This window comes from Urtica dioica, chromosome 10 (genome assembly GCF_054948205.1).
Source record: "Urtica dioica subsp. dioica isolate 48M chromosome 10, U.dioica_male_clone48M_v1_H2, whole genome shotgun sequence".
In the NCBI taxonomy this organism is placed as follows: Eukaryota; Viridiplantae; Streptophyta; class Magnoliopsida; order Rosales; family Urticaceae; genus Urtica; species Urtica dioica.
The window spans coordinates 18,096,751-18,107,013 of record NC_142765.1 but is presented as its reverse complement, the minus strand read 5'-3'; the positions used below and the strand labels follow the sequence as shown (position 1 = coordinate 18,107,013).

The 10,263-nt window shown below is 32.6% G+C and overlaps 1 protein-coding gene across 1 annotated transcript; it reads right to left on the bottom strand.

The window, feature by feature from the left end:
* Positions 1-7,219: 7,219 nt before the first annotated feature.
* On the bottom strand, positions 7,220-9,735 carry LOC149383680 (WAT1-related protein At3g28050-like). Its single transcript, XM_089629141.1, has 7 exons — positions 9,406-9,735; positions 9,256-9,318; positions 8,554-8,670; positions 8,197-8,425; positions 7,947-8,105; positions 7,639-7,790; positions 7,220-7,547 (listed from the first exon to the last, which is right to left on the bottom strand). The coding sequence occupies exons 1-7, from the start codon at positions 9,591-9,593 to the stop codon at positions 7,391-7,393; spliced, it is 1,065 nt and encodes a 354-aa protein (XP_089485267.1). The 5' UTR covers positions 9,594-9,735; the 3' UTR covers positions 7,220-7,390.
* Between the last annotated feature and the right edge of the window lie 528 nt (positions 9,736-10,263).

Below are 10,263 nucleotides of genomic sequence, written 5' to 3'. Positions count from 1 at the left end.
AAATGCTACAAACGAAGCAATGTCCACTTCTGGGAAGGAGCTTTCAATGTCAATAACTTTGCAATTTTGTAAGTAGCCATATATCGAACCATGGTACTTGTGTACACAAAAAATTATTGTCACCTCTAACACTTTAATTGAGTCCATTGGTGAAAGAATCTTTAATTGAAAGGAAACAACCAATGTGTGATGGTATGATTGTGTTGTTGTTTAGGTGTATTGATCGCGGCTTATGCGGTTGATCGGATCGAAGAGGTAGTCAAACTTGATCGCGTTGGAGAAAAACCGTGGAATGATTTTAATTTGTACAAACACACCCTTTTTTCGTTTTTTAATCTGTTGAATTATTTGTTTTGATATGGTTTTGTTCATGTAAACCACAACACACCAGACAATAAGAACTCTTGTAGACGAGAGTTCGACATTCGTGCATACGAACATAGTGTAATTTATAAAAAAACACTTGAATAGAAATGAAAATGATCATTCAGTCTTAAAATACGTTTTTTCTATTCCATTATTATTTTGTGATGTTTGCTTTGAATATAATGATCAGTTGTTATGATTTTTTTTACATCTTTTCCTTTTCATGAAATTTTTTTTTCCCAATCGTATGTCTACAACTTTATACAATTGTTGACATATATGTATACAATTTCGATAATTATAAACATATATATCTACAATTTTTATAATTGTAGACATATACGTCTACAATTTTGATAATGTAGACATGTATGTCTATAAATCATGTATATCTACAGTTTTTGTAATTATAGACATGTACGTTTACAATTTGGACAATGTAGACATATATGTCTACAAATTTATGTAATTGTAGACATGTACGTTTACAATTTTGACAATGTAGACATATATGTCTACAAATTTATGTAATTGTAGACATGTATGTCTATAATATTTGTATCTGTGGTTTTTGGACGTGATGGCGCTGAAAAAAAAAAACATTCCCAACCTCCACCGTCCTATATGGAAAAAAAGGAAAGAAAAAATAAAAACAAGAAAAATGAAATGAGACAAAGTGTAAAAATGAAAAAAAAATGAGAAAAAAAATGAAATGATAGGATAATATGAACATTTGACAAGAGACCCACTACTAGAAATGTCTAAAACTATACTTTAGTTTATTTTGGTAAAAAATATTGAAACTACTACTACTACTACTTGTGGGCATTTCCATAAAACCACTCAAGCTAACAAATTTTCGAAGCCCAAGAAAGGAAAATGAGATTCGTTAATGAGAAAAGACTCAAACTTTGATTGATTTAATGATGTGGGCATTTTAGGCCATTGTCAATAAGAATTGGAAAAAATAGAATTGAATTGACTTTAAGTAAATCCAAACTTCAGAGTTTCACTATTAAAAAAAAAACGCTATAACCTATAACCTAGAAGAGAAATATAATCAACTAAGCCACTTGAAACATCTAAATTAACCATTGAAATTACAACGTTACAAAATGACTTGTTGGCTAGAGAGTGCGCATGATTGAATGATATTTATAATATTAAATTATGTTCATTAATTTCAAAGCCACAATAAGTTATTAATTCATACATTTTATCTATAAATATATAATTTCATAGCAAAACAATTTACATTCTAAAAACTATTTTATAGTATTAAATTTTTTTTTATATAAACATTAATTTTAAAGGCAAACTAACAACGTAGCCTTTTTGAAACGTGTTATTTAAGATCTAGCACACGTTTGGTAAATTTTGTAATCTAGCTATTTACTGAAATTTACGACTATGAAATATCGAATATACCCTTGTGTAGTTTAAATGAGTGAAAATAAAACAGTAGCCAATGTTTGAGTCATACTAATAAGAAAGTCAACAACATCATCAGGCTTAGTACACGCTTGGATTCAAATTTGAATATTTAAAAGGAAAATCATTAATGAATATAATATAAGAAACAAGTTAAATATTGATTAAAATAAGTAACTTGTGAATCGTCAATAAATTTTCGTTAATTTTTATTTATGCGTGTAATAAATAAACGAAAATAAACCAAAATAAATAGGCGAGATATTCAGCCGACTTTTAAACAAAGGATAAACATGTAAATTGTTAAATGACTAATAAAAGCCACGTCATCAACTATGGCTATGTTTGAAACTTAGCTGAAACGGGCTAGATTGTAATTTCCACGTTTCAAGTGGCTTAGTCTATATAATTTTTCTAATTTTAATATGATTGACTATTATATCACAGTATAAATCTTCCTTACAAACAAACTTGAAAATGAATTTCATCACATAAATATATAAATGAAATCCTAAAATAACAAATTGTCGAACATACTACTTTAAAAATAAATTAAAATACAATAATGACTAAATGACCACTCATATTTTGTATCTTTTAGTAGTTTATACAAGGGTATACGAATATACGAATGAAAATCATATACATATATTATATCTAGAACGTTTTGTCAAATAAAATTAAAATTTTACTTATCTTTAAAAAAATTACGTATTAAAATAAAAATTACGTATATTTTTAATTATCAAGTTTCATGTTGTCGTAAATAATAAAATATAATACTGAGTATTTTTTATTTAATTATAATATTATTGAAAATATTATTTGTTTTAACAATAGTACATATAAAATATTTGCAATCTTACAAAAATTAAATAATTAACACTACCGGGTTGGTTTGGTTCAACACAATTTCATGACTATAAAAAACCAAACCAACCCGAAATAATTGCGGTTTGGGTTGGTTACAACCCAAACTTCATCGGGTTTTAATGGGGCGGTTTAAAAAAAGTGCGGTTTCCTTTGGATGATCGGGTTGTTCGGTTTGACGGTTTTGATGAACACCCCTAGTTTATACAGTATATTCTTTTGTTGGGGTTATTTAATGTGTTTTAATTAGTATAATTTAATATTTCGTATATTAAGCTTAATGTTATCAATTTTAATTAGCTTTATGCTTCTCAATTTTTTTATAAGCTAACATTTAGTTTAAAGTCAACAAAATTATTTAAAAATATGATTAGATGTAGAAGAAACAAATTAAGTATATATGGGCTAATAGAAAGTTACTAAAATTATATATATATATATATATATATATATATATATATATATATATATATATATATAATAGATAGATAAGGAATGTTTTTTCTAAATGCTAAAAATAGAGTTTTGGATTGGAGATAATGAGAAAAACTGTATTACCCAACAAAGGTCACGAGAAAGAATTTGAAGATGAGGGAGAGACTCAGTGGTGGTCTATTTTTCCTGTAAATATAAATAATCAAATAACTAGGTCATGTCAAACTATGGAATTTAATATAGCAGGCGTTTGCAAAATTTTAAACAGATAATCAAATTGATGAGGTGGTTATGGTTTTTGACTGAGTTTTGGAATGTCTATTGTGCCTTTTTTTCAAGTCGGTTTTTTTATAGTTAATAATTTTTTTTTATTTGTTTCATTTTTTAAAAGGAGTTAGTTACTCTACATAATTATGGAATTTATTATCTCCTTTTTTAACCCCTTCTCTCTCTCTCTCTCTCTCTCTCTCTCTCTCTCTCTCTCTCTCTCTCTCTCTCTCTCTCTCTCTCTCTCGTCCCAGTCGCAGCAAGATCCTGGAGGCGGTGGATTTGGCATGGACAAGGATGAGATTGAATGGTGGGTCCGAGCTGTACGGTCCGAAGAAATGCCCCAGCGTCCACTCTAACGAGTGAACTGATCGTTGTCGTCGATTGTCATCGACATCTTAATCGTCGCCATTGATTTTCTAGCCCTTCGTCTCCGTCGAGCACCACATGGAGAGAACTGGACTTCGAGGGCGGCGGAGGGACGGAAGCACCATCAAAGTCCCGACCGAGAGGTCTCGCCTCTTCTGCGTCGTCGAGATCGTCCCTTGCTTCGGCTCGAAGGCACAGTGGACTCTCTGGTGGATCTACAACACCACCAACTCCTTCACCGAGAGAATCGTTGCGTTCGCGTGCGGCGAAGATATCTTATTCTCTGGAAGCTTCTATGCGATCTTCTGGATCAAGAAGCACAGTCTCAAGCCCGAACTCCCGTTCTCCAACGGGCTTTTTGTCTGTAAATTTTCATTAATAAATGGAATTAACATGCATTTTGACATGTTTTTTAGAAGAAAAATTAGACGAACTAGCCATGTCCAAACGTTTAGATTGCAAAATAGCCAACGTTTGAGAAACTTTTGCAGAATAGCCAATATGGGTGAGCTGGCAAATCAGACGTGTTTTTTCTACCTAAACTGCCCTTATTTTTTTTGAACGTTGGTTTTATATAAACTGAAAGAATCAAAATGAAAAAGTCAACCATTGATCCGCTTTTAATGCTTGTTTAACAGAATTTCCACGTTTAATCATAGAAAATATACACGTTCAGATTTGAAGAGTCTTATTCATCAATAAACACCTTCAAATCTGACCTCGATTTTCATTTGTTCCACCGAAAAAACCAACCCTAAGAAATGTCGATAGAAAATTTGTCTGTTACAACAATTACGAATGAAGAGCTGTCCCTTACAAGATCTTTGAGTGACAACTTTTCACTCATTGAATCAGGTATTGAATGATTTATAGGTTTTTGTTATCTGTTTTTATGTTTGATATTTGTACAGGAATTAAAGATCTTGTTTTCAATCATGTTAATTTCTGTTAATTCTTGTTAATTGCTGTTGACGATCTGGTGTTGGTCCTTTGTATTTAATCTGTTTGTATCAGTAAATCGCAGACAATAATTTTTTTTGCCTATTTAATTTGATTGCAACGTAAATTAGATGTTAAATTAGAGCTTTGATTGAAGATTTTTCACTCACTGATTCATGTATGGAACGATTTCAATCCTGTTAATTTATGTTAATATCTGTTAATTGCTGTTAATTTATGTTAATATCTGTTAATTTCAATCGCCGGTCTCGCTTCAAATTTTTTTGTTTGACTTTGTTTTTGAATTTTTTCTCGTGCGGTGTAAGTTTGGTTGCGTGTTTGAAAGATAAGCATTTATCTGCCCAATCTAAGCTTATTTTAAAATTGGGATTGGCCAGCTATTATACAATTATATATTGCTGCTACACCTCTACAAGAACCAATAAATAGTCAATTTCAGTAATCTGCAAGTCCATTACAAGTATAATAGTGTCTACTTAAGTTTAAGCTACTATGCATATATTTTTATAAATTAAATAAATTTTTATCTTCTGTCCTCGTCGAGTCTAAAAGAATGCAAAACTTACGATCTAGATAACTATTTTTAATATACTATCAACACGAAGTCCTCAACGAGAAGATTATTTTGACACTAGTGAAGATTTTTTTTATCAAATAAAAGGGCTCCTCAACAGAACTGTATTGATAAAAGTTAAAAGGACTTAAATTACAAATACTCAAAAGGAAATTCAAAACTTAGTAAAAAAAAATTAGAAGTGAATCATACAAATGCAATTGTAACATAAATGGTGGGTTGCAAATGTTTTCAAGTAACTCAAACTACCATATGGTATATTTTTATTTATGTATAATTTTTATATTAGCTATTTGAAACTAATTGATTAGCCAAATAATTAAAGTTTTAAATATTCAGCAAAATAACCAAATTCACGCAATTAATTTTTTTGGTATTTTCGTTAATTTTTTTTTTACGATGTATACAAGCAATTTACCACTTTCAAGTAATTTAATCACATGTCAAAAAAATATTAAAACCTGGTCCTTCTACTTCAATCATTAATTATTAGATATAACACGCTTTTAATTAATCGCAGTATTTTTTAACACACCACATTCCAATTATCAAAAAGAAAGAAATAGAAATTTTATTTAACTTTAGAAACGTGCGCACACCGTCTAAATTCCACATTTATAAGTATTAATTCGAAGCGACAAGCTCATTCATGGTCCGGTTGAATTTTGTAGTCTGGTTGAAATGAAACGCTAAATTTAGTACTATGGAATAAGGGGAAAAAGAAAACACAAATTTTTTTCTTTAAAGAATTATTTTGGATTCTTCTTGTAATGTTCAATATACTGAGAAGTTCGAATGTAATAAGATTTCCTGCTTTGGGGTGGCTGCCAAGGATATATACATTTTTTCTATTCATTCCAAAGATCTTGTAATTAAATTTTCTCAAGATCTTGAGATCCATATCGAATGTATTACGAGATTAATCAAAGAACAAAAAATGAGGTAACTAGCCGATTAAAATGTTTGAGGTTGCTATATGGCCAACATTTCGTAAATTTTAGGTAAATAACTATAAAGATGATGTGACATTCCTGATTTGCCCTTTCATTGAAATAAAATGATGAGATATTCACGTCAATTTACATGTATAAATACATGGACGTGGTTATTTACCTAAAATTTACGAAACGTTAGTTATATAGCAATGTGAAACTGTAAATATGATTATATACCTATTGAACCCATCAAAGTATAAGAAAAGCGAGTGGAGTACTTCCTTTACATGTTTGTTGTCGTCATGATATATTTAGGAACGTAAAAAGAGCATATATATTCTTGTTATCTTAATTATTTAATAATATAGTTACAATAATATTAACTTGCTACCCCCAAACATCTAGCTTGGTGACACTATTTCCTGTTTGTAAAGTCTCTTCCTACGTGAGGACTGTGGGAGTGGATATCGCCCCCCCGGCGAGTTGGACCAGTTAGGCCCAAAGCCAGTTCGGCCCAAAAAGCTCAAGATCATCGCAAGTTCGGCCCATCGCAGTGACAAGGTCTCTCCTCAGAAAAGGAGCGGTAAGGCCCAATTCAGAGCCCGAGGCCCATAACCCCTATGTCTTTGAAAGATAAGCCCGTCAAAATAACGTATACTTGCCACTTCTTCGAGGAATCGGTCAAGTCGCCTAAAGAAGAGGACGAGTCCCGAGATCGGCGAGATGAAGACGATTCCCGGTCGTACACGTGGTGCAAGCTGAGAGAAGGAGATGACCAACGAGCTAGCTATAAAAGCCAATCACTTTCCATTTTATAGAAGACTGTTTTTTCTCATAAAAAAAAGTTTATACAATTTCATATTTTATCTTCTGCATCCAGATCCCTTGTCTCGCGTTCATTTCGTATTTACTTGTTTTGTTCATGCTTATAATTCAATAAAGAAATCTTTCTTTCGCTCGTATTTAATATCTTTATACTTATATCTTGACATTTTCGAATTTCGATCCCTTCTTCATAATCGGATTCTGAGACTCCTCCTCAAAATAAATATACGAATCCTCAACTTTTAATAACATTCGTATAGATTGTTGGAACAAGAAATCGGTTCAACAAGGACACGAGCTCAATCTTTCGAGACAACGATTTGTCTCCATTATAATGCTCATAAGCACACAATAAATTTTAGATGTTTGTGCAGTTGTCCAAAAGAGGAGTTCGTGCCGAGGAAGATTCCGATCCATCAATGTTGACGACTTCCACGTTTGCAGCCTTTCTTTCTTCGTATTGTGCCCACATTACGCCATAGAAGCCTATTACTATCACTATTGCACCAATGACACTACAAATATGACAATAAAGGAGCAACTGAGTTATTATCATTTCACAAAAAGATTAAAAAGAAGAAAAGGGTCTTTTTTCAATAATGGTACCTTCCGATGAAAAGGGAGTCCCTGAGAAAGATGGTGCTAAAAAAGGCGGCGATGACAATCCCCACGGGCGTGAACATGGCCACAAATACAGGACCTTTTGTCCTCAAACACCATGCTTTCATACTAAAGATTACTACACTCCCGAAAATTCCCTGTAGAAGAAAACATAATGTCGACTTAATAAAAGCTGGGATGACACAAATTCGGCCGTAATCTGTTTTTTCGCTAGCAAAATCGGCCATACCGCGTAATATTGACCAGTCAAATAAATGAGTTTTAACTGGCCAGATGTCCTGAATTTTACTTACTGAATAAAGGACAGAGAAGAGCTCAACATCAAGTGTCAAAATCCAGATACTTAGATCTCTTTCCACAGCCAAAGTGAGTATTGCGCACTGAATTGTCCCAAAAAAGTAATAGAACCAAAGTACAGTCATCTGTGATGGGTATTCATTGAGAATTGATGCCTTCAAATGTAAGTTTAAAGCAAAGTCAATTTGGAAGATAGCAATAGTAATCTTCCCAAGTGAGTTTTATGTCTGAGCTTAGCATTTTTACCAGATTAATGTTCAACAATGAAGTAGAAAAATCACCAACAAAAAAGAAAAGGGCTCCTATGATCCAATTACTCGCAAAATCCGATCCCACAACGATAGTCAAAGCCGATGACGGAACCAGAATTGGAAAGCCTTTGTAGAGGGTCACCATAAGTGCTCCTGAGATTGACACTAGAGTTCCCAATATTTTGATATGGCTTCTTGACTTTCTCATCTCCAACTTTTCCATTCTACAACAAACTTATGGAAATTTTATGAAATTTATATTCTTGTTGAGGTAAATGGTTTGCTTTGAAAACTGGATCGAATTGCTTTAATAGGTTTGACTGGACTAAATAATAGCAAGAAGAAATAGAACCTGAAGATAATAGCAAGAACAAAAGTGAGGGCTGGTACTAAATTGCTCATCGCAGATGCAAGAGTTGGAGAGCTATAGCTTATACCCGTGAACGCACAATTGTGCATCAAAGTTACTCTGCAATTTTCAATTATATCAATTAATGACAAACAAACAAATTAATCATTATAAGTACTGTAATGCTTAATGTTAGCGGTATCTGCGGAATAAGCGCTGATGTGAGTGGTGTTTTTTGGCCCACGAGGTTTCTGGGACCCGCTAAGCGCTGATGCGCAGTTACCGCTGCTAAATACCAGTGCTCTTAAAAGAAATACCACTCAACCCCGAAAGTGTTGGTCTTAATCCTGGGCTTACGGTACGGAAGAAGGTTGGAAATCCTATTCTTCTGACCTTAAAATTCGAGCGGAGGGTTTCGTTCCGTGGCGAAACGTGAGTGGCAGGCTTTCCTTCCGCTGGATGACCGGATGTTGACTTTCACCAACGACTTGGTTTCTTCCACACGTATAATTAAGCTTTATCTTTTTTGTTTTTTTTTTTAAATTATTAGCCGTTGGATTTGTGGCAGTTGCAAATCCAACAGTTCTAATTTTTTCCGGTCAAACCCGAAATTCCGTGCTTCGTATATGCATTTATTTCCAGTCAAACCTAGTGGTAAGTGCATTTCATGGGACCTTATCAGTCTTAAATTAAATGTGGACATACCCAACAAAGCCTAGGAGACAGAATTTGCAGAGGAGAGAGAAACTGAGTGGTGGTCTCTTCTTCCTGTGAATAAGGATTAATTAAAAAAAAATGATCAAGAAAATATAACTTGTATGTGACAAAAAAAAAGTGTTTTGTTTAGGGACAAACCTTTGAAAGTAGAGAGTGGGAAGGAAAATGAGAGTAGCAAGTGCGTTGGAATAGACGACAAAGACGAAGTGGTTCATTCCTTTTGACATTGCTGCTTTGCTCAGCGTGATCAGTCCAACGTACACAAGCTCTGCCATTATCATAGCCACAAATGGCAATGCCTCTATAATCCATTCTTTTAAACTCATCTCTCTTTTAGACTCAGAGAACCCTTTTAGGGTTTTGAAGTTTGAATGTGCTTTTTCTTGGAAATATTCTTTGCACTTCTCTGGAATTGGTTTGGTGGGGGGAGTTGTCTAGATTATGTTTTTTATTTTATTTTTTTAAATAGAGAATAACTTAATAAAATGTCAATGGGTTCTTTATGTACATGAGATCCTCAAATGCATAAAAAAATAATAAAAGAAAGTGTGTTAAACTTTCAAGCTTGAATCACATATGATTGAAGAACTAAAAAAAATTAATGTGCCGTATAATTTTTGCATTATTGGATATATAAGTTACATCTTAGGTAAAATTGGTGTTAAAAACATTTCCTTTTATTAACATGATTTCGAAAATTGAAGTAGTCAGCATGAGAGAACCCACCTTATTTCAAAATTGGATTTATAGTTCGCTGTTGGTTGGGAATTGAAAAGCATTAGCTATAATACAATGCTTAATTTTATTGCATTTTTTTTCTAATACTATAATATTAATTTGACCAATTATTATATAATTAATATTGGAATTTTTATTTATTTATTATTTTTATTGTTATTCTGTCGTTTTTTTGCACGTTAGAATCGACAACTCAAGAATAAAACGACAGCCAAGACAAAAATAAAAGTCTCATGTGGCTCTCCACACTAGCGGCTA